Source organism: Enhydra lutris, unplaced genomic scaffold, assembly GCF_002288905.1.
Source record: "Enhydra lutris kenyoni isolate GAN:26980312 unplaced genomic scaffold, ASM228890v2 scaffoldscaffold75, whole genome shotgun sequence".
Classification (NCBI taxonomy): domain Eukaryota; kingdom Metazoa; phylum Chordata; class Mammalia; order Carnivora; family Mustelidae; genus Enhydra; species Enhydra lutris.
The window spans coordinates 5,197,963-5,221,752 of NW_019154159.1; the positions used below are offsets into that span (position 1 = coordinate 5,197,963).

At 63.5% G+C, this 23,790-nt stretch overlaps 1 protein-coding gene across 1 annotated transcript in view; it reads left to right on the forward strand.

The window, feature by feature from the left end:
- The first annotated feature begins 73 nt into the window (after window positions 1-73).
- The window catches only part of LOC111160280 (BAH domain and coiled-coil containing 1), a 55,058-nt gene continuing 31,341 nt past the window's right edge, over window positions 74-23,790 (forward strand). The window contains exons 1-2 of the mRNA XM_022523217.1: window positions 74-248; window positions 23,083-23,262. Coding sequence (XP_022378925.1) covers window positions 74-248; window positions 23,083-23,262 — 355 coding nt within the window. The remainder of the gene's footprint in view (window positions 249-23,082; window positions 23,263-23,790) is intronic.

Consider the following 23,790-nt stretch of genomic DNA (forward strand, 5'->3'; position numbering starts at 1 on the left):
GCCGGGCCCCGGCCCCGGCCCCGGCCCGCCGCCGCCTCCGGAGAGCAGCGCGGCCCCGGGCCCGGGGCCCGGCATGGATGGCCGCGACTTCGCGCCGCCGCCGCATCTACTGTCGGAGCGCGGGAGCCTGGGCCACCGCAGCGCCGCCGCCGCGCGCCTTGCCCCCGCCGGGCCGGCCGCGCAGCCCCCCGCTCACTTCCAGCCCGGAAAGTACTTCCCGTCGCCGCTGCCCATGGCTTCGCACACAGGTCAGTGCCGGCCGGGACGGGAGCGGGAGAGGAGGCCCAGCCGAGAGGCGGGCACGGTCCGGGGGAAACGGGCGCGCGCCCCTCCTCTCCGTGGAGCCTTCGCCGGGCAGCTTCGCTTTCATTTCCCCGCCGGGGCCGCGGTGGCGGGGACCCGAGCCGCCTCGCCGCCGTTTAGAGCGTCCTTGCCGGGGTCCCCCGGGTCTCGGAAGGCAGCCCCCGAGCGGGCTAAAAATAAAGCCTTCCCCTCCTGTCCCCTCCCCCACCCCTTCCTGCAGAAAAACCAAACTCCCCCGGAAACCTCGTTTCTGCATTCTGCATTCACATCCTTGAGACATTCCGGGGCCGGGACAACGAGGCACTTTCTGCGGGAACAAAACGGCTGTTGTGCCTGGGGGCGGGGGGCGCCGCGGCCGGCGGATTAGGGCGGTGTGCGCGCGGGGTGCGCGCTAATAGGGACTGCTGGTGTAAGACGAGCAAATCCTGTTTCTATATAAAGCCTTGAAGTGTCAGGGTGAGAATGGGTTTGCAGGGGCTGCCTGGGCTTTAACAAGTGCGTCCGGTATCCTGCTAAAGCCGGACAGAGAGTGGCTGCAGCGCGGCCGAGGCTCGCGGCCCGCCGTCCCGGGGGAGCGCAGCGCCGGGCGCCGGCCTGGCTGGGGGCGGCGCGAGGCCGCCTCGGCATTTCGGTGCAGGCGAGTGCGCCGCGAATTTGCTCCAAGAGGAGTGAACGGGCCTGCCCGGCGTTCCCGTCCTGGCGGATCCCCTTCCGCGGAGCGTTGCTCCTGGGCAGGGCTGACCCAGGCCTCCCGAGCGGCCCTCGCCCCATATTACCGTTGAGCAAGGTCAGGGGAGAGGCAGCGGGGAGCCCAGGGGCGGCTACCTCGAGGAGACCCTGGAGGTCACTGGCCTTAGCCCGCAGAGTTTGCAGGAGTAAGGTTTGGGGCTTGGTGTGGGGGTCTGCCGGTCAGGCTTGAAGGCTGGCTTGCTTTTGTTTACAGTTTGTTCTAAACATCGGAAATGCTGTTTGCCGCTTTTTTGGGTTTGTTTGTTAATTTGGCAGTAACAGTTATTATTGCTAGCTTGATGAACTGTGAATACTAATAAAATTATATCTGCTTTAATGGGATTACAATTAGTGTGTGGATTAAAACGGATGGAAGACTCGGGCTAGAAGGGAAAATGTCAGAAGGGAGGGCAATCAGAAAGAAAAACATAAATTTCCTAAAAAGAAAAAATATGCAAAATTCCTTAATTACTAATGGGCTTTTAGCATGTACAACACGGAGAGGTTCAGAAAGTTAGATGGAGGCGGGAGCAGAGGGGCTGGGCTCCCAGGCGTCCTGTACTCAGCCCCGGGCGAGGGGCCTCCGTGAGGCTGCCCTTCTTCAGCTCTTTCTTGCTGTTCCTCTTTCTGTCCTTTTCTTTTCTCCTCTCTAGATTTATAACTTGAAAGAGGAAACGTACTTGCTTGGGAAATTGGTGATTTAAAAATATCTGTGCTGTCCCTGGAGTTAGTGACTCTCCTGTCCCGGGTTTGGAGGTGGTGCTCACCCAGAGCAGCCTACACTGGGGGGCTGCGGCGCGGGGCTCAGGCTGGCCACAGGGACGGTGTAGCCTCCCTGCCGGCCCCTTTTCTTGGCTGCCGGCTCGCAGCCCCGCTGAGGGTGGGAAGGCTGAGCCTGCAGGCTGGGGGATGGGGAGGGAGGAGCTGCAGCCTCCCCCCACCCCAGCGCTGTGCCCGCTAGCCGGGCAGGCAGGAGCATCACCGCCTGAAACGAGGGTCCAGAGAGGGTCCGGAAGGGCGCCTGATGCCTAGACTTCCCCCAGGCTATCCCACTCTGGGGAGGCCCAAGCAGGTGGGATTCCCCATCCATTCAGGTCACGGCTGCCTCCCCGGTCCCCACTCCCAAACCTGCAGCCTAGCCTAGGTCTTGGTCAGCCGCCATGTCCCTTTTCTGCTGTTTCTGCCAGATGCAGGCATCACCAAGTCAGGTGGGAATGTGGTTGGGGTGGCCCGGACCATTGTCTTGATCTTTCCAAGTTTGACCACGTGGTTCTTGGAGCAGAGGCCATGCTGGGTTTGGAGATCCCTGGTGGGCCCTGGCCTGGTCTGTGTCCTTGACCTAGACCCAGCCCTCCTCCCCATATGCAGGGTGCTCCAGAGGGCGCTGGAGGTCCCCAGGGCACCCTCCAAGGGGGGCTGAAGGGCCACGTGTTCCCTGTTCCTGGAGGCCATTTCCACCCCCTGGGGGACCAGAGTGCTATTGTGTTTGGAGGTGTCCGACCCATTAGTGACGGAAAGGCTGGCCCGAATGGGCGTCCAGCGAGAAATGTCTGCCGCTGAAAGCCTTTTGAAATTGCTGAAAGCCAGAATATTGTATTGGTTTTTAAAATTTAGCTACATCTTTTTTTTAAAGGAATTATACCCCAGATCACTTTGCTTTGGTCTGTATCTATATATGATCTAGTTTAGAAAGAAAAAAAATATAATTAAGTTAAAAACGTTTTTTTCCCCATTTGTGTGCGGATTTCCAAATGGCTAGTTTGGCGGACTTTCTTCCCATTTCCGCAGATGGCCTCCAATCCTCAGGCCGGGCCCGGCTGGCCGCAGCCTAGCCGCCCCTCCCTGCCCGCACTGCTCTGACTGCCCCCAAAAGGAAAATTGCCCTGAAGCTCCTTCCTATGTGTCCAGGTCTAACCGGGAGTGGGGTCCAGCCACCAAGGATGGAGTCCCGGCTTCCCAGGACTCGTTATCCCCGGCACGGCGCCCCGCGGGGCTGAGTCAAGGGGCTCCCTGTCTCCCCCCCACCCCACCCCACTCCCCCACCGCCTGCCTGTGCTGCCCCACCCAGTGCTTTCAAGATGTCAGCTTGAGGACCCTGATGGGACGTTGTGCTCCAGGGTTTCTTCTATTGTTTTTCTAAAAATGAAAGTGCTGGTAGCTTTATAATCGGGCTGTAGGGTTTTATGGTAAAGTGCTGTTCCAGTAACCTTGTCACCAAAAGGTGCAATTAAAATGTTTGGAATCATTATTTTTAGTGCAGTGTTAGATTTTGTCTCTAATACAGATGGTCCAGAGGCAAAGCTGTGAAGTCTAGGGGAAAAAAAAAAAAAAAAAAGAAAATCAACAACGCATCAACCCAAGATTTTCCATCAGCACTACCGCCTGGAGCGGTTGGGGACCGCGCCTCTCCCGGCTCCTTTCAAAAAGAGGCTGCCCGGCCTGGGAGAAGCCAGTCCCCACCCCCTCTTCCGGCCGGGTCAGCGCCTGTCCTCCATCCTTCTCTGTCCACCCCCTGCCTTGGGCTGAGCCTCCAAGAACCACCGGGCCTCTACCCAAGACAGGCGGAGGTGCCGATTTCCGCAGTCTGGCTGTGGGTTCGGTTTTCCTCTCTGCCTCTTCTCTTGTCTCTTTCGGGGTGTAGACGGCCCAGCCTGGAGGCCAGGGGCCGCGGGGAGGGGGGCGTTGGGAATAAACAGGGCGGCAGCAGGTCCCTTCTGTCAGGAGGACGGCAGACTCCTTCCCTGCTTAAAGGCGTTTCTGATTGCCAACCTCGAAAAGAAAGAAAGCAAAACACACTAGAGGAAGAAAATTTCCTAGTGTGAAAAGACCCCATCAAAGGTTCCCCCTCCCTCATCATGTGATATTTTTTTGTAAGGAAAAAAATACATTTTCGTAAATACCTCATTAACTCAATGACACGATGGTGTTTCTGCAACAGTTACCAACATTAAGTAGGTGTGAAAAGAGTTACTTTCTGAAGACTCTACCCATCCTGCTCGGGAAGTGACAGAACCAGACATCAAAGCGGGCCGCCCCGCTGCAGAGCCCCGGGGATCTGGCGGCCCGCGTAGACCAGCCCGGCCACAGCCGCCCTGCCCGCCCCTCCGAAGCCATTTTTGGAATGTGGGTTTTTTCTCAGTGGGGCTTGTGCTGCCCATGTCTGATTATTGCCTATAAGGATATTCCTATAGGAATATCCAGGTCACGTGAGTAATGAAGCAAATTAGCCAGCGAGGCAGGGAACGGCCTCGTACAGATAGCACATCTCCCCAGGAAAACACACGCACCCCAAACGCCGTCCGGTTATTCTTAGAAATCTCCCTCCTCCGCCTCGAGACTGGGTTCAGCAGCCCGCACAGACAGGACCGAACGCATAGGAGTCTGTTAGAATAACATGGATGAGGCTAAAAATACCCCTCAGAAACACACATAAAAAAGCCAAATCCAACAACAGAACGAGCTAAAAATATTCCAGGCTTTGGCAAAGAGCACAGAGTTAAATAAATTATACAAGAGCCATTCATGGGAGCAAGTCGACTTTCTCTCTTACGGGAACTTGGTTCAAGCTAATAAAAATAATAATTTACTGGCCACTGAGCTTTGCATGAGTTTAAATTTAATTGGTGGGGTTTCTGGCGTTTGTCACTTCTTGGCGATTATTAGTGGCTTGCCCTGGCCTGGGGCGGGGTGGGGAGGGGGCGCCGGGCCTGGGGTCCCTGGAAGCACAGGATGGCCTCTCCTCTGGAGGACGGCTGGGGTGCAGGGGCACGATGCCCCCGGAGGCCAGGCGGAAGGAGGAGGGAGGTTGCAGGGCTGGGGGGGGGCGGTCAGGGGAGGCAGAAAGGAGACGGACTAGGTGCGGCTGTTTTAATTTGATAAACGATTGTACACCTTTAAGAGTGTGTTTTAACAATCAAGATACACTCCAGCAAGTTGATAGGATGTTCGCTGTCAACTTACATATGTCATCAGAGTGGGCTGTGAGCATAAATAATGCGAGTGTGCGGCAGCCTTGGCGGGCACAGGCAGGTAGCACCCCTGTCTCCTGGCTGGCGCTTCTCTCTCCTGGTGTCTGGGGTCAGTGGGCAGAGGAGGATAGGAGTGGGGGGACACGTTGGTGGAGGTCTTTCCTCTTCAGGGAGGTCTCGGGTCTCCCCGCCAAAATAAGAGTTCGGTCGTCTTGCTAGAGAAGCCCTGCGGGAGGACCTGAGGCTGGTGACTTTGAGCAGCAGATGTCTACATTTAGCCACTTTAGGAATGTCAAATTTGCACCCAGGGATTAGGGTCCGAGTAATCCCCTTTGGTCTCTTCTCTTTCTCCGTTGTTCCTTAGAGGACCGCCCCTGGAAATCCCTGCTGGCTCTCCTAACTCCTAAAAGACTACACTTCCCAGGATGCCCCTGGTCCAGCTCTGGGGTGGGGGTGGTTCCCAGACACTGAGAGTTCAGCCAGTGCCACTGAGAATGAGTGCTTTCCAGGAGGGCAGAGAGGGTCCTTGGTCACCACCCCCCTGGAGCCCCCCTTGCTTGCCTCCTGGAAGAGGCTTCTGGGCCCCGGCAGTGGGCAGCTGCCCCGAAACCTTGGACCTGCATGGCCGCTATCGTGACTGGTGTGACCAGAGTCCCTGGGGATTCCCACCAGTGCCCCTCCCCATTTCAGCCCACGCCTCGTGCCTCCCTTCTACGTGGCCTTCTCGGAGGGGCCCTGGTCTCCTCCTCGAGGACCGGTGTGGAAGGGATGCCGGGTGCCCTGCCTGGCCCCCAGGCTGGTCTCTGTCCTGGAGTCCCACGAGAACACCCTTCATAGCCTTTGGCGTGGCGCCTTCTCCCGGCCTCAAGTCCTCAGTCCTTGCCCAAGCCAGGCGGGTCTGCGCGCAGCCTGGGAGCAACGTCTGGCAGTTTCTGAGAAGAAACCGTCCCCCCAGGACAGATGCCCTGGGCTCCGAGGACGGCCTGGCTCATCATCACCTGTCCAAAGAAGGTTCTCAGACTGGCTGCCACCTGCAGCCCCCTGGAGAGGGGCCTGTCCCAGGTGCCCCTTGGAGACAGCCTGCCCCCCGCCAGGTCCCCCCCACTGTGAGGTCCTCCTGCGTCACCCCATTGCTTTCTCCATGTGTGACTTCAGAGTGGCAGGAAGCACAGGGCGCACCCCCTTTGGCAGAGAGGCCTTGTGCTCTGATGGCCCCCCGCCCCCGCTCGGCCACCAGGAAGCCGCTCCCGGGTGCCCCAGCCCCTACTAATCTCTGGGGCCTCCTTTATCATCCCAGAGACTGGGCGGCGGTGGGGGGATCGCCACAAAATCCAAGCCTGCTCACAGCATCCCGAACACGTCCCACCAGCCCCGCCAAGAAGGGGGGGCTGCCGCTCCACCACGACTCTGACGTTCTCACGGGGTAATACACCGCTTGGATCCCGCAGGTCTGTGGGACAGCCGGCTGCCTCTGTTTGTTGTCATGTACGATATGGGTGCGTCCTGCGGCCCTTGAGCAGCTGCCACCGGAGGCCCCAGCGACCCTGGGGGGTGGGGGAGGGTCGCTGGAGGAGCCGCGTGGGCCCCGCGGGGAGGCGTCCAGCACTCTCGCTGGGAGCCAGGGGCTGGCATCCGAGGGCCGAGGGCCGCCGCAGCTGTCTGGGTGATTAGGTTCCAGATGGATTCAGCCAGGAAGTGGTTTTTTCACTCTGACCTGGGCTGGGGAGAGGAGGAGAAGGGAACAAACAGGTGGGTTGGGTTCCCTACCCCCTCTCCTCCTCTCCCCTCCCTGGCCCCCCAACAAAGAGCCCAATGTCTTTAGATGCAAAGGCTTTTGAGGCTCGGTGGGGGGAGGGAGACCCACTGTGTGCCTGGAACTGGAAGGAAAGAGGAAGCAGCCCCTCCCCCTCCCTAGGGCAGGAACTTGGTTTTCCACTGGAAATTTCCAGAAATGGGGGAGGGGCGGAGAGGACCCCTGTGCTGCCCATAGAAGCCTCTAAGCAGCTAGCTGGGATCCCTGAGGGCGGCCTGGGAGCAGCGCCCTGTTGGGGCATCCCGCCAAGAACGAGAGAGTCCCAGGGTGAATTACGTCAGGACTATACTGCCCGGGCCATCTTCCCGGGAGGGCAAGTCATGGCTGGGTCCCTCTGCGGGTTCCTCAGGGAAGCCAGGGGCTTTCCTCCTGGGCACAGCCACAGGCGGCTCGGGGAGTGGGCAGCGGGGTGGCCTGTCCTTCGCGGAGGAGGGTGTGCTGGAGCCCAGCTGGGCAGGGGTGAGAAGAAGGCCCGCTAGGGACAGCTGGACAGGAGACCCGAGCAGCTGAGCCCAGGGCGGGGACGCAGTGGTGGGAGTGGGAGGGGGCTGGGCCAGCGCTGCCCGCCTGGCACCTGCCCACCGCAGGACGGGCTCCACTCGGGCACCGACGACAGCCCCTGCCTCCTGGCACAGCCCCCATCCCCTCTGTGGGCAGAGGTGGAGGCCCACCCCGCAGACTCCGACGGGGGCACTGGTGCATCTCCTGGCCGAGCTCACACGTGCCCCGGTGCGTGGACGCAGGTCGCCTCCCGCTCACCCGTGCTCTCGTCGCCGGACAGGCCTTCACGCTCACGCACAAGCAGCCTTCCAGGAATCCGATTCCGGCGCCCCTGGGAGAGCCAGCTGTCCGGTGACCTGAGTGCCTGCTGGTGCCACTTCCTGCCACCTGCTCTGTCCTTGAGGTCCTGGGCCCCCGGCAGGGTGGAGCCCACTTGGGGCCCTTGCTGTGCGGCTGGGCCCTGGGGAGCCGCGGACCATGCTTTAGCTCCTCTGTGCCTCTCCCACCGCGGCCCCGCGGAGACCCCCGCTCCCCTTGCCGGAAGGGCTTCCCGTACGGAGTCCCCACTGTGCTTAGCGCTCCCCGTCTGCCCAGCCACCCACGGGCTCCGGCCCCTTCCGGAGCTAGCCTGCAGCCAGGCCTCCAGGGAGCCGAGGACACAGCCGCCCGTGCCCAGACCTCGTCACAGGCTCGGCGCCGCAGCTGGCCCCATCGGGTCCGGGCCTCGCCCACTCTCAGAGCCTCCCGGTGATCCTGCCGTGCAGCTCTACCTGGGCCCCCCCAGCCCTGAACGTGCCCCCACGTTCTGCAGACTCCACCTCTCCTTCTCAGGAGGGCTTCCCTGGGCCTCTGGCCCATCTCCCGTCTCACGGGCTGCATGGCCTCCCGGCCCTGACCTCCTGGCTGCCCTGTGCCCCCAGGCCAGCAGCGGGTTCTGCCCAGCTCGCCGGACCAGTGCTGGCGGAGTTGGAGCCCTTCCCCATGGGGCTGCAGAGTTCTAAGTCTGGGGTGTCCTCCATCGCTTCCTTTCTGCCGGAGCTGGGCCACCCAGGACCGTGGGGGCCCCCAGGTAGGGGTGCACTTGGGGAGCACGCGTGTGTCTGTGGATACAAGGAGAGCTTCGTCCGGGTTTTCTCCCGCAGTTTCACTCCCACGTTGGAGAAGAGGGAAGATAAGGACCGTCTCTGGGAGAACGCAGTTAGGGGGAGAGGGTGGGGGACGCGCCAAGGTCCGCATTGACCCTTGGTCTCTTCACTAAAAACCAAGGTGCCCTGCCCGCCTACCTGAGCATGACATGGGGACGTGCATGCTGGCAGTGCCCTCTGCGTGTCCCCAGCCTGTGTGCACACCTCCCGGGGCCAGGTCAGCTTCTCACCTTCCAGAAGCATTCTTCTGTCATTGGCAGAGGCCCCCAAGCTGTGTGTGCCGCATTTTAAAAGGTACGAGCACTAAACAGATGGACAGAGGAAGCTGTCCCCCTGTTAGTGTCACACCTGGCGGCGGGGGTTGGGGGTAGAGACCAGAGGCTTCACCTGATCCCTAGGGCACTGGTGAGTGACGAGGGATGCTGGGGAGGGCTGTCGCTCTCCTCCCTGGTGGCTGTGGGCGGCTGCCCAGGTGGTGGACTTGCGTGTGGTGGGGGCCACCAACCAAAGGAAAAGGGCGCAGTGGAGACACGGGAGCTGGGAGAAGGCGGCTGTGGTTCTGCCCCCTTGTCCTGCACGGCATGTCCATCCCAGGCAGGCGAACCTTCACACGGTGCCACTTTGCTCTCTGGACCTTGGCACCTGGCCTGGGAGGTGTGTGTGGCGGGAATGGCCGTGTCCAGGTCTTCTGACTGCTGATCGCTCCTGCTCTGTCCCTTAGGAGCCCATTAGAGCTGGCTGGACATACACACTTGTACACACCCTGGCCCCAGGATGTGCCCAGAGGCCTGGAGAGAAAGTGACCAGTGCCTGTGTCTTGCAGGAGGGGCTGCCTCCCTGGGGACAGTCAGAGAGGCACATGGGGCACCTCCTGGGGGACCCCCTTCATGGGTCCCAGTCCCCCAGCTTCCCGTGGTGTCTGTCTAGAGGGCCTGGGGTCTTGAGCACAGAGGTAGAAAGCGGCACCCAGCTTTGGGTCCTGCCATCCTTCCCTGGCTGGCTTCTGCTTCCGGCAGCTGTCGCACGGGGCGCGTCAGATGTGTCTGGGCTTTGTGGCCACAGGGTTTGACATCATAGGGCTGGAGGTGGAGATGCTGGGTCTGGGCAGGGCGGCCTGCGAGTTTGGGAGCCCCATAGATAGGGGCGCTGAGCACGTGTCTGGAGATCACAGGGAGCCGTCCAAGGCCAGAGGCAGGATGCCCATGGGAACTTAAGGCTTTTCTTTCTTTCTTTTTTTTTTTTTTTTAAGATTTTATTTATTTACTTGACAGATAGAGATCACAAGCAGGCAGAGAGGCAGGCAGAGAGAGAAAGGGAAGAAGGCACCCTGCCAAGCAGAGAGCCTGATGCGGGGCTCGATCCCAGGACCCTGGGATTATGACCTGAGGGGAAGGCAGAGGCTTTTTTTTTTTTTTTAATATTTTATTTATCTATTTGACAGAGATCACAAGTAGGCAGAAAGGCAGGCAGAGAGAGAGGAGGAAGCAGGCTCCCTGCCAAGCAGAGAGCCCGATGCGGGGCTCGATCCCAGGACCCTGGAATCACGACCCGAGCCAAAGGCAGAGGCTTTAACCCACTGAGCCACCCAGGCGCCCCAAGACAGAGGCTTTTTAACCCACTGAGCCACCCAGGCGCCTGGCCCATGGGAACTTTAGACCGCCGGCCCAGGGCAGGTCCCTGGGTGGGTCCGTGAGGAAGAATGCTTCTGTGAGCTTCTCTTTTACCATCACTTCTCTCATGTCATTTCTCTGTCTGAGCAGGAAGAGATGCTAGTCATACGGGGGCCAGGACTCCACCTTGAGCTGAGAGTGGGCCTGGGGTCTCTCCCTTCCCTACGCATCTGTCCCTGGCCCGCCCTCCTTGTCCTCAGCCCCCCAACCCTCTCCCACCGTAGATGTGCCCTGCAGTCTCCTCTCTGCTCCCCCTTTTCCATACCCCCAAACCCTGACTCCAGACTGACACCAGTGCCCAGCCCTGTGGTTTGGGCCAATGAGAGTGAGGCTCAGTGAGGACAGGAGCTGGGGATACCCCCAGGGAGGAAGTCGGGGGGGTAACCACTGGCTTGCGCATGGGGACGGTCACCTACCCGCGGTGGTCGGGCTCCTCACTGAGCACAGGCGGCCTGGAAACTCTGAGATCAGCGCTGGCCTCCCTTTCTCCTTCCTCCCTTCCTTCCTTCCCTCCATCCCCCTGTCCTCGGGCTCTCCATGGGCAGCCCTAGAGCCGAGCCTGTCTGTTGACCTAACCTGGGCGCATCTGCTGGGAGGCCCCGGTGGGCGGCCGGCCACCCCGACCCAGGCGTGTGGTGGCCCCAGGGGGCGGTGGGTGGAAGATGTGTGTCCTCTGGAGGCATCTCCCACTCCCCTTCCCCTCCACTGCCCACCTGCCCCCCCGGGGAGCCCCGAGCTTCCCGTGGTTTCTGGGCCTTCCTACTCCCCCTCTGCCCCGCGGACCCTCCACCAGCCTGAGCATCTCACTGAGGTCCTTCCCACAATCCTCCTCCCCCAGTCCTGCTTCCCGCCCAGCCCCCTGCTCCTGCCTTCCCTGCCCGCCCCCATAACCCTTGCCCATGCACTCAGCAGGGCACCAGCCCAGATGCCGCCTCCCCACCACTCTCCAGGGCGCTGGTGGCCCCCAGGCGGCGGGTTCGGGACCGGGCCTGGACGTGACTATGGTGAGGGCAGAACTGGGGCTCCCACCTGCTTTCTGGCCTCAGCAGTGGCACCTTGTAGGAGGGTGACAGCAGATCCCTTCGTCCCTGGCCAGGGTGCACGGGAGGGAGTGGGAAGGAGCTGGCCTCTGGAGCCTGTGGGACAGCCATCTTGCCCACTCAGCCTGCTGTGTACCCCGGCTACCCCGGCCAGCGGGTCACTCGTGGGCACTTTGCCTGAAGCCAGTCCCCTTTTTGAGACTTTTTGCATCCCTTTGGGCCTCCTAAAAATAAGCTTTTAATTTATTTTAAATTAACATTAGAATTAATTCTAAATTAAATTGTAACGCATCTTTAGGCCAGCTCTTAAAAAGTTCTTAATGTGCGTGAATACGGAAAAGATTGGGAAAAGTTGAGAAGACGTTCATGAGACTGTCCCATCCCTCATAACCTGTTGTAGGTTTGATGGCAAATACCCAGCAGGAATCCGGAAAGATTAAGTCTGAAGGGCCCTCGAGTGGGAGGTGGGCAGACGGCGGGCAGACGGTCCTTAGAATGTCAGACGCAAGGGGAGGGGCCAGGACACAACCCCATGCAGGGGCCTCTGTCGCTGCTGGTGCCCGTAGGGATCAAGGGCTGGGGTGACCTCGGGCTTGGCTTGAAGGGAAGCTGGGGGGGCACCTGTGTGTCTGTATTGCCGGGGTCAGGAGGTGGCCGTCCGGCCAGGGTGGGGCTGGGGGAACTTCCCACGTAGACCCGGATGTCGGGCTTTTCTGCAGAAGCAGATCTGTACCCTGAGTTGCCGATTCCCCTCCTGATCCTTCCTGAAGTTTCCTTCTTTGCCCTGGGCTCCCCTGTAAATGCAGCAGCACCTCTCCCCGCCCGGGTTCTGTGGCTTCTCTATGCGTTAGTGAGCTATGCTGTGTAACAGATCATCCCGAACTCGGCGGCTTAACACAGCCAGCACGATTGCCTCGTACTCCCTGGGGGTCAGGAATCGGAGTCGAGGTGGCAGCCAGGGCTGTGGGCATCTCAGGGCTCGGCGGTTGGGGGGATCCCCTTCCAAGCTCCCCTGCGTGGCTGCCACAGGCCTCAGTTCCTTACTGGGGCCGGCTTGGGACGACGGCTCTGTAGAAGTAAGTCTAATCCCTCCCACGCCCAGGGGAGGGATTGCATGAAGGCACGAATACCAGGGGTCGGGGGCGTTGGGAGCCCCACTCGGTCTGGACCCCTCCTGAAGCAGTCACGGCCCCGGAGGCCCTGGGGGTTGTCCCCTTGTTCCCCCCACCCTCCCGGGCTCCCTGCGTGGGACCTGGCCCAGCCTCTCAGCCTCTGTCCCCTCTTGTCCAGCTCAGCCCCCTCCTTGCTCTGCAATTCTGTCATCACTTCCTCACGGTGACCCCTCCCTGGCCTGTCCCCTCCAGCAGCCTGCTGCCGCTCTGTAGAGGACCCAGACCAAGGGGACCTGCTCCTCTGCAGGCCGGGCATGTTGTCCTCTGACCACCTGTGCAATGTCTGCTTCGAGACATGCCACCGGCAGGCCTGCGACTCGGTCTCAAAATGGCCTCAAGGACGGTGCAGGTCACTGAGAGATCCAAGGGCCATTGTCAGAGGCCAGGGTGCCTGGCCTGCGGTTTCCTCAGCTTCCAGGCTGGGCCGCGGTGGGGCTGGGTGGCCCGTGCATGGCGGGTGCTCTCCGTAATTGTTTGTCTAGAGAATGACCTGGGCTAGAGTTTCCATGTCCGGACGGAGCCCATGCTCCAGGCTGCGGCTTGGGTGACAGGGACGTGGCCTGGTGAGGTCTGGGCAGCACTCTTCACTGCTCTTGAGCCAGGTGCCTGCCCGGGGAGGTCATTAGGTGCCCTGGGCTTACCTGACCCTGACCCTGCACCTGGGAGCCAGTGCAGGTCGGGTCAGACCCTGGGAACTTCACCAGGCCCTGGGTCCCTCTGAGGCTGCGTGTGAGGTGCCCTTTGGGGCCTTGTGCTCTCCGGGCCGCCCAGCACAAAGCCCCTTCCCTCCTCTGATTGTGTTGCACACAACACTTGCTCAGAGCTCAGGCTGTGAGTTGGGCTGAGGGGATCAGTCCTTAGGCTCAGGGACAAGTCCCCCGGGGCTGACGGGGTCCTAGTGACAGAGCTCAGTGAGACCACTTGCTTGCCCTGAGGTCACACTGGGAGCAGTGCGGGAGCACAGGGCTCGGGGCTGGAAGCCCAGGGCTGGTTCTCTGCCCCCGTGCCTCCCGCCCTGGCCGCTGGCAGGCCCCAGGCCTCCGGGATCCGGGGAGCGTAGGGCTGGACGCTGAGGTGGGAGCTGCAGGGGGCACTGCTGAGCCTTCCCTTGGGGGCGGGGAAATTCCTGCTGGGCTCCCCAGTCATGGGCCCCCAGGGGCTCCCCTGGGCTGGCCGTCAATCCGGCCGCATTCTGGAAGCCAACCTTCCCGCCTCAGGGCTGCTCCTCTTCCGGGGGGGGTCTCGGATCCGGGGTCCGCTGTCCCCCACCCCAGAGCTGCTCTTCTTGCCTTCTAGAGTCCCGGGAAACACGATAGTTTCACCTCTGAGAAGTGAGGTTTCCCTTTTCCTTCGGCTCGCTGTTTCTAGAGCTGAGAATTCCTTATCTCTGTACTTCTAGAAGCTGGAAGGATGCAGACAGCCCACAGGGCACACCCCATCCCGCACCTGCCAAACTGCCCTGCGAGCACCGTGGGCCGAGCACTGTGGGCTGAGCACTATAGGCTGAGCACCAAGGGCCAAGCACCGTGGGCCGAGCACTGTGCACCCAGCACCACAGGCTGAGCACTGTGAGCGGGGCCAGGTCTGTGCCTCCCGCCAGGAGCCAGGAGCAGCCCCAGGGGGAGCCAGGCCTTTTCCTGCTTCTGGCCCTGGGGACTGAGAGGCAGTGGAGAGGGCTGGCCCTTCCGAAGTTCGGGCTCCCTGGAGGTCTGTGCCAGGAGAGGCCCAGGCCCCCGGTTGCTCGGCCCGCCTCTCTGCTGGGAGTGTTGGGTGTGGGTGTGCCGGGCTGGCCCAGATCCAGTCTCCCTCCCGGGGCCCCTTGGGGATTTGGTCGCACTCAGTGGCTGGGGGGCCAGTCACCTTGGCTCTCTTGGCAGGACACCCCCAGGCCTCCACGCGGCCAAGGGCACAGGCTTGGCAGGCCTCCCCGGGTCCCCTTCCTCTGCCCGCACCTCCCCCCACACCGCCCCTGCACGGCGATGCAGTCTTGCTGAGAAATACAGCATTTTTCGCTAATCAGACCCCCGCCCTTTCCCCATCGCCTCCCCGACCCTCGTGTCACACCCCACAGAGCATTTGCTGGGGCTCACGTGCTCATCGGGACTTCCCTCCGCATCCCCAGACTCTTCTGTTTGTGGCCTTTGCCCTGGGGTGCTCCCTGGCTCTCTGCCCTTCCCACTGGTCTCCCCTCCTTCAGGGCCCCTCTACCCGGCCGTGAGCAGACTCCTGTGGCTGAGAGGCCCCCCATCCTGAGCCAGTCCTCTGTCAGGATCCACGGGGGGCTGGTGCCGACGAGGCCGGAGGCAGGACCAGCTTCCCCGGGGGGCTGGGGTCAGACGGCCTCACCCTAGAGTCCCTCTGGCCACCCGCCTTGCCCGTACCCCGTTCTCGCTGAGGCATCTGGGTCAGCCCGTTGCTGTTGCTTTGTTCTCCATCGGGTTGAGGTCCTGGGAACCCTAGACTCGCCCGGGGCCCACGCGGGCCCTGGGCCTCTTCTGCCAGGGCTGGAGGATGTTGAGCCACTCGGGGGCGTGGCTGGGTGCTGAGCGCAGGGCCCTGTGCCGGCCCAGGCTGAGTTTCGCAGAGGAGGCTGGTGCGAATGGGGCCTTGAGAAGTCAAGGGTCGGGAAGGGACGTGGTTTCCTGGAAGGGGCAGGAGGGTGAGCCCCGTACTTGCTGGAGTTGGCAGGGACACAAGGAGAGAGAGTGGCGCTGGCAGCAGGGACCCACCGACCTTCTTGAGAGAGTACCGGTCTCTCTTTCTCAGAGACCAGAGGCTGGTGCGTGCAGCGACCTGCGGCGGTCTCGGGTCCCCCTCCTGGCCCCACACCGGGACACCGCAGCCCGAGCCAGCCCTGTTGGGAGTCAGGCCCTTGGTCCCCTGTCCTCAGGCACCAGGCCTCAGAAGCTGGCCCGAGTGCTTGCAGCGGCCGGGGGGGAGCTCTCCCAGCCCAACATGGTAGCGACCCCACGGCCAGTGGTCGGGACCCCAGGGTGCACAGCTGTCCCTGTTCCATGTCCCACCTTCACGGAGCTCCCGCCTGGGTGTGGGTACAGGGGGCTGCCTCGGCCTGTAGCCTCGTTCGGCGTCTTCGGGCGGGGACTTTGGATCCCTCCACGCCCACCCGAGCCAGCCCAACCTCCGGGCCTTGCAGGGTGCAAGGTGGGAGCTGCAGGGGATGCTGAGGCAGGGTGCGGGGTGTCCCCTTCCTCCCCCGGGAAGATGTGGGGCCTCTAAGCGCCCCACCCCGAAGCCACCAGCCTCCAGGCAGGGTGCGAGTCTTGCCTTTACTTAGGATAGCAGAGGGCTCTGTGAGCTCCACCGGGAGCAAGAGGCCGGACTTGGTGGCTTTGGTCCGGCTCGGAGAACCAAGGGAAATGCCTCTGCGGCCAGCGGGCTCGGGGGACGGCTCGGGGCACGGCTCAGGGCACGGCTCGGGGGCCGGAGCCTGGGCAGCTGTAGCATGCATGCTCTCAGCTCCACGGCCGGTGCCCAGCTTGACCTACAACGGCGGTGGCCTCCAGGTAGGGGAGAGGGGTGGCAGGAGAGGAACTAGTTGTGTACCTTGGTCTAGGGTTCTGACTACCCATATGGGAGGGATAAGTGGACGATGGGTGGACGGATGGGTGGACGGATGGATGGACGGACGGATGGGTGGACGGATGGATGGACGGATCCACAGGCTGGGAAGGTGCACCAGATGGTGGTAAGCCTGACTCCAAGTGGCCTTCATCCCACTCCTGTCTCCTACCCCTTAATTTCCCCTGCCTGCTGCCCTTGGAGCCTCTGCCCGATGCAGGCAATGATGTTGCCTTCATGGGGCTGGGGCAGGGGGAGGAAGCTCACGCCTGCCAGACGGCGGTCTAACACCGGCCCATGCAGGACACTCAGGCCGGGTCCACTTGGCAGACAGGGAAGGGCTGGCCAGCAGGGCAAACTCCTCACCCTTCAGGCATGGAGGCTTCCATTGGGGTCCATCCTGTGCTGGTGTGACCACTCAGACCAGACCCTGTGAGCAGACCTGCCTGGGCCTCTGTCTGACCATAGCTAACACAGGGCAGGTCCAGGGGAAGCTGGAGGGCATGCGGGCCCGGGCCCAGGGCACAAGGGGACAGAAGACCAGCATCTAGACCCGAGTGGCCACCTCCCTGGAGCTGGCTCTTTCAAGATGGTGGGAAGGGAGCTGCCTTGCTTAGGCCGAGGCTACTCTTCCAGCTGGGGCATGCGGGGGTGGTGCTGACCAGCCCTGGTCACCTCCCCGTGCCCCCCCAATACTTTCCTGCCCTTGGGAGTGTCCTGGAGGCGGAGGTGTTGGCTGCCTGCCGGCAAGGCCGTGCAGGGAAGGGAGGCTGCGGGAGAGCAGGGGCGAGCAACAAGGGGGTGGCCCTTGGCCGCTGCTGCCTGGACCCCCTGGCCGAGGGGCCTTCTGAGTCACTCTCAGCATCGAGTCCGAGGGCGGCCCCTTTGCCCAGCCAAAGGGCTAAATTTACTCTTTTAATAAGAAGCAGACTTATATCCGATTTTCCTTTCCTTTTATTAGTTCTGGGCTGTTGGTGGTTGGGCCTCCCCTGTCATCTTGCCTCCACGTTTGTCAGCTGGGTGGTTCGGCAACCACAGAATTTTCCTATTATGGCCTGAGAACTGCTGCCTTTGGGCCAACCCGGGCTTCTGGAAGGTTCTCCTGGGCCATTGGAAAGGGGGCTTCCCATGTGACACACTCGTGCTTCTGGGCGGGTGCCCCTCACCCTGGGCTGCCTCCGCCTTGTAGGGCTGGGCCGGCCAGGAGGCTCCCCCGTGGCCTCACATTCCTGCTTCCTGTCTCTGTCCCTCCTCTCTCCCGGTGCCTGTCTCAGGCTCCTCGTCTTGTCTGGCCACCGTCTCGGATTGTGGACAGCAGCTGCGGTCGCTGGGAGGGGCGCTCAGGGACTCCCAGGGCCGTGGTGGCAGAGGGCTGCCCTGAGGCTGGGCAGGGCTTGGGTCTGGCCAGACCGGGTGAGGGAATGGTGCTGGATAGGCCGACATCCGGGGGCTGCCCCAGATCTGGACGATGCGTGGGTCCTGGAGAGGCAGCGCAGCAAGGCTGGCCCTGCAGGGGGGCGTCCCCGGTCAGAGAGGGCTTGCGGGGGGCGTCCCCGATCAGAGAGGGCTTTGTGCCAATCTAAGCCGCTTCTCCGCGGCAGAGAAGGTGGGCTGCTTGTGGGGAGGCGGGCCTGGCCACGTGGCCTGCCAGCTGTCCCCAGCACCCCACGACCCCCGGAGCCACGGTCAGGTCCAGGCGGCCGGGGCTGAGCAGCTTGGGGGCAGGAGTTGGGGGCGCCGGAGCGATAGTTTGGTGCCAACTAGGGCACCTCCCGGGATGGAGGAGGAGGTGGGCAGGACCCAGGCAGCCAGTCCGCCTGCGCTCCCCTCCCATGGCACCCCGCGGCACAGACAGAACCAAAGGCCAGGAGCCTCCTCCCGGGTGCCAGCCGGCGAAAGGACCGGTTCGGTGGCCGTCGAGCTCTGGGAGGTGGGTCCCAGGCCCTGCACACAAGAACACGACCGCATGCGCGCTCAGAGCCGCATGTCCACACCTGTACCCAGAGTGCGGGCCGAGCCCGCCGGCGTGTGCACCCATAGCCACGTGCGCACGCTCCCAGCTACGCAGCCAGGCCCAGACACCACACGGGTGCCCGCACGCCATCCCTCTGCCGCCCCTCTGCCCCGTGCGTGTGTGCCCGCCATCGTCTCACGACTGGGCTGGTGGTGGGTTCCAGCCCCGCGGGACCGTTCCCTGGGTGCATCTAGAAACGGAGCCTCCAGACTCGAGCACACCCAGAGCGGCTCCATGGGCCGTGGTGTGGCACTGTGGGCTTCCTGGCAGGGGCAGTCCCAGAGCAGCCCCTCCCTCCATGGCCTGGACGCCCCATCCCTGTCCCCTCCCCCCACCTGCTTTCCAGCAGGCTAGGCCGAGTCCTCTCCATTGTCGTCCATGCGGGACTGAGGCCAGACACCAGCTGGATGCACTCCTTCTTGCGCCCGTCACGGAATGAGAGGGCTATGGTCAGGTCCCTGCCGTGGGCTGCCTGTCCTTCCTACCTCTTCTTCCTGACAGCTCCTTCCGGGCCTGGCTTGGCACAAAGGGGCCCTTTGGTTCCCTAGGCAGATCTCCCATCCCTCCAGTGTCTCAGCTGCCTCTGGTGTGCTGGGGGAGACCCAGGGATGACCCCAGGGGAGTTGGGGAGCCCTGCAGGGCCTGGGGCAGTGGGGAGCCTGAGCAGGTGTGAGTGGGAGGGTGGGAGCTGGTGGATACAGAGCCAGGGAGTGGCGTGCCGGCAGCTCGGCTGGGCTCCAGGAAGGGCTTGGTTCTCAGGAGGGGCTGCAGCCTCTTGGCCTTTCCTTTGCAGCACATCTGGGTTTCCAGAAAGGGAGGCGGCTGTCCCCACGGCTTACTCAAGACAACGAAAATACTCATTGTGCCCAGCTCTCTGAGCCCCTTCTGTCTGCCCGTCTTCCCTCATCTTCTGCTCCCTCTGCCATCAGCCTGGGGTCACAGAGAGGAGACAGGCTTCCTGGTGTTCCCACCATAGGACAGCCTGGTGCGGAGGGGGGCTGGACGGAGGGGGGGTACAGTGGTACTGTGGGCACCTGGCCTCTCAAGTCCCCAGGCCTAGGGTGTGCTGGCACCCCAAACCCCGTGTTGCTGCTGGTCGGTCTCCGTGGTCCCTAGACGGGGGCCCCCCGGCTGCAACTATGCTCTGGGCCATGGCAGGCAGGCCTCCCAAACAGATCAGCCATGGAAGGCCCAGCTGGGCTGTTTGTCCGGGCCACACGGAGCCACCTCTGCCAGGGCCGACGCAGCTCGCCGGCCGCCAGCCTCTCTGCACAGCAGCCTGTGGGCGGAGGCGGGGCTCAATGGTCACTCAAGCCTGGCTCCACTGGGCCGGCCGCCACGAGGGACACAGTTGCCACAGTCATAGTCCAGGTCGTCTGGGCCTTGGGATGTGGGGTCAGATGGGGCTCAGGGCCGGGGCTGTGCCTGAGGAGCCAGGCTGCTGGGGGGTGTCAGCAGGCCCTCCCAGGAACCCTAGCCCCTGGGCCATCTTCTCAGCCAGCCCGGTGCCCAGGCCTCCGCGGGGTCCTAGGCGGGCTTGGGCAGTGCTGGAGCCAGGACAGGAGCCCTGTGTCCAGCTGGGGCCCGTCAGGCACTGGGGGCCTGAATGTGCAGTACAGATGGGCCGTCTCTGGGCCCACGGACACCTCGCACCACGTCCAGGCCCCTTTCCTGAAGTCATTCTACACATGTACCCTATCTGCGATGAGATCAGACCATGCACACTGGAGGGGCTGGGGAGGCCTTGGAGAGGACAGGCCTCATTCAAACCCCAGCAGAGGTCCTTGGGACCATGGAGTCCAGATGCCCCATGGTGAGCTGCATGAAAGCAATTACTGGGAGGTTTGTAGAGCCCCTGGTCTGAGAGGGGCCGGTGCCAATGGCTCTAGGATTGGGGGTCCTAGCCGGGGGCAGGGGTGTCCTAACCAAGCACGTCTCTGACCTTCCCTGATGCTCCGGGCTCCCACTGTCCCTTCCCGGGCCAGTGACCACGGCAGTCTGTGGGCAAGGACCCTGCCAAGAGGAAAGAACCCTTCAGCCCAGTTCCCGGCCAGACTTGGCCGCGAGGCTCAGCCCTGGCCGAGGCCCAGGCCGCCTCAGCTCACGCTCTGTCTGGGGCTGGCTACTGGTTGGTGGGAGGGGCTGGGGAGGGAGCAGCCAGGTCAGCCCAGGCCCCTGCTGGCCAGGCACATTGCCATCTCCAGGCTCCTTGGAGGAGGAGGTGACAGTGAGAGCCAGCTAGGGTGGGGGCCTTCATCAACCCACTCCCTGCCCCCCGCCGCCCATTGTCACAGCCCCCCCCATGCCCCGGGCAAGGCCGGCCGGACCTTCAGCTACTTCCGAGCAAGGAGTGTGGAGCCCCACAGCACAGGATTCGGGCCAGGGGACTGGCCTGCGCATCGGGGGGTGTGGGAGCCCCCGCCCCCCAGACCTGGTGCTGCAGACTGGGGATTTAGGAGGGAGTCTGTGACGGTGGCTCAGGGATAAGGTGTCCGTGTGGGCAGTGGGGGGTGCCAGAAGCCCCCATGGCACTGCGTCTGGGCGAGGGCACTGTGGTGTGCCCTTGGGGCCAGGGGCCTCCAGTGACCCCTGCTTCCTTCCTGGAGGACACTTTACAGTGAAGGTGCAGGCCTCACATTTGTATGACAAGCCTCCTCTGTTTTCAACGTGAAAGAGAAAGAGAGGAGAAGCCCCCCAGGTGGATGGTCTGAACCAGCCCACCAGGCCCGGGACCACCAGGTGCAGCAGGGTTCCATCAGGGGGGCGGGGTGGCCCCAGAGGGTAGAGGAGGGGCTGCGCTGGCAGGCTGTCCCACCCCCTTCATTGCCCACGCCCTGAGGCACGTGTCACTTCTCCGGATTCTGAGAAACCATCTCTCTGAGGATCCCCAAGAAGGTCCCCCCCACCCCCTGGTCAGGAGGTAGGCATGTGGGGTGAGGTCGGCCCCAGGCTTGGGGGCTCTGGCTCAGTGGGAAGTATGTCTCCTGCCCTGTGGAGCCTAGACCCTGGGCTGGCTGAGCCGAGGTGCTGCCCCTCCCCCGCACCCCTTGCAGTGCTACCCCCCTCTGGGATGGTGTCAGAGCAGGGCACCCCGAGAGTCTCCACCCGAGGCCAGGATCCGTCATCCCGGGCCATGGTGTCCTGGCACCTGCCCAACCCAGATTTTGGCTTCAGACCGGCCCCAGGCCTCAGGCCTGCACCCCGTCTGTCCTGGCCCCAGGTGGTGACCCCGGGGTGGGTCTTCAGAGTTTGCCTGGTTCCTCTGTGGGAGCACCCAGGCCCGGGCAACCCTGTGCGGGACCCACCTCCGAGCCTCGGCGTCCCTGGACCCGAGAGCCAGAGGGCCCTGTGCGACTCTGAGCTGCATTTCCCACCCAGCCTGAGGCCTGGCCCTCTGCCTCACCCCCGCGGTGTGGGAGAGCTCAAGGTGCGGGCTTCTCAGGCTGAGCTCCTGGAGAAATCCTTTATCCAGACCCAAGTCTTGGACTCGGTTGCCTCCCAGTGTCCCGGGAGGAGCAGGGTGGGAGGGACTTCCCTGGGAGGGTGCGGGGGTGGGAAGCCCTGGGAGACTCGGGCTGGCCTGGGCGAGGCAGGAAGAGGCCTGCTCATCCCCCAGGCATGGCCCCCCCCAGGGTCCCTAGAGCCCAGCAGAGGCCGCCCTCCCACTCCTGCCCCTCCACCCTCGGCCTCTGGAGGCCAACACTTCCCTTCCCAGCCCAGAGTCCCCTCCCCTGGCTGGACGCCTGTGGTCTGGCTGCGGCCCATGGCAGTCCCAGCCCTGCAGTTCGGGAAGTCCCTGGCTCGTGGGCACCTTCGTCCCCTGCCCCTGGGTCCTCTCGGGGTCTCCGTGCAGCCTGACACCCACCACAGAGGTCAGGTTGAAGACCGGTCCCCCGCCAGTGCTCACAGACCCGCCTCAGTGGCCTCCGCCCAGGGAAGACCCCTTTCCTCCAGTGATGTCCCATTCACTCACAGGCGGGGTGGGAGGCCAACAGGGTCCCCATCGGGGCAGTCCCTCCCTCACTGCTGCTCTGGGCCTTGCCTCCTCTGTGCTGAGTCACCCCGTGTCTGGGAAGCTCCCAGGGCCAGGCCAGGCTGGGTGAGGAGTCACAAATTCCCCCTGCCTCCCAGGCTGGGAAACAGCCGCCCTGACTCACCTGGGGCAGGGCCTGCTGCCTACGGGGACCCCCGAGCCCCTGCGAGTCCCACCGGGCCCCTGCACTCAGCCCCACGGGGTGGTAAGCCCCCAGGTCCCGGCTCCCCGTCCGTTGGGATGGTCCCAGGCTAGGCTCACGGCCCGTGGAACAGAGGGGACCAGGTGCGACCAGAGCGGGGGTCCGCCCAGCCCAGCCCTAAACCACCCACCAGGCACCCGGGGCTGCGAGCAGTCTGTGAACACACGTGCCCGCTTGGCCTGGCCGCGGCCTCTGGATTTGGGCAGAGGGGAGACCCAGTGGCGAGGGTGCAGGTGCGCCTGGAGGGCCGCGAGGCTGGCGTCCAGCGGAAGCGCAGAGGTTTCCTGGGAGGCCAGTGACTGCGTGCGGTCGCCTGCCAGCCCGGCTGGGGCCTGACCCCGAGAGCCCCCGGTGGCTCTGAAAAGCGGGTCCTGGCCTTTTCCTCGGGCTTCTCTCATTTTGCTCTGTGGCCCTCGTTCCAGTCTCGCTCACCTGGAACGGGGCTGAGGAGCCTGTCGGACGGGGCAGGAGGTTGAGGACCCCACTGTGGGGAGAGGCCAGTTCCATCCCCGTGCTGCCTGTGCAGTGGGCCGAGGCCGCGGGGCCCACCGGGCTGGGGCAGGGGTTCCGGGGACACTGGAGCTCTCTTGGAAGGTGTGGGCAAAGCGATCTGGCAGGTCGGCCGTGGCGGGGGGACCGTGGCCTGGGAGAGTCGGGGACTCTTGCTGAGCAGCTGGCTCCCCGCGGGCACAGTGCTCGGCATCTGGCTTGGGGGGCGGCAGAAGTGCAGACAGTCACGGGAGGGCAGCGGACCCCAAGTGTGCCTGTCGGGGGCCTGGGTGGGTGGGTTCTCCTGCCGGTGACCTCCGGGCTCTTTGAGGACAGAGAGTAGGGGGCTCGAGAGTCCGCACCGGGGCAGGGCTCCCCGGCGGGGCGGTCTGCTCAGACTCACTCTTGCCCCCTGTGTCCACAGCCGGCAGCCGCCTGATGGGGAACTCTCCGGCCTCCTCTTTCATGGGCAGCTTTCTCACCGGCAGCCTGGGCTCAGCTGCCCCCGCGCACCCCAGCGGCCCCGCCCCAGCCCCCTCGGAGCAGGCCTACCGGGCCTCCCACCCTGCCACCTCCCAGATCTGGTTCTCCCACTCCCACGAAGGTAAGCCCCGGGGGTGGGTGGCGTGAGCAGAGGGGCTCCCTCCCCTGCTGTGGCCTGCCGAGGAAGCCCCCATGGGGGAGATGGTAATTGGTTGGAAACGGGGTGGTGGGGGGGGCACCAAGCAGTGGTCCTGGCCAGATGTGCACCACAGATGAGCAGAGGGAGGGAAGGCGGTGCGGCCGAGAGGGCTCTGGGAGAGCCGAGGAAATGTGGAACACAGCTGGGCAGGCCGGGGCCGGGCTGCACCCTCTGCCTGGGGCTGCCCCCACCTCCCCAGACTCAGAGCGGTATGGGCTCCAGATGTGCCAGCTGGGAGGGAGGGGAGGGGAGGGGAGAGCTGTCAACATGCTCACCCCGCCAGCTTGCGGGCCTGGCCGGGAGCAGAGTCCCTCCCAGGCTCCTGGCCTCCCCGTGGAACTCAGCCCGAGGCACATGGGCCATGGGCCCGGCCCCCCCCCCGGACTCTGGGGCTCCCCACAGCGTCCCCCGCTCTTCCTGGTCTGTTCAGCCCCTTGGTGCGGCGACGCC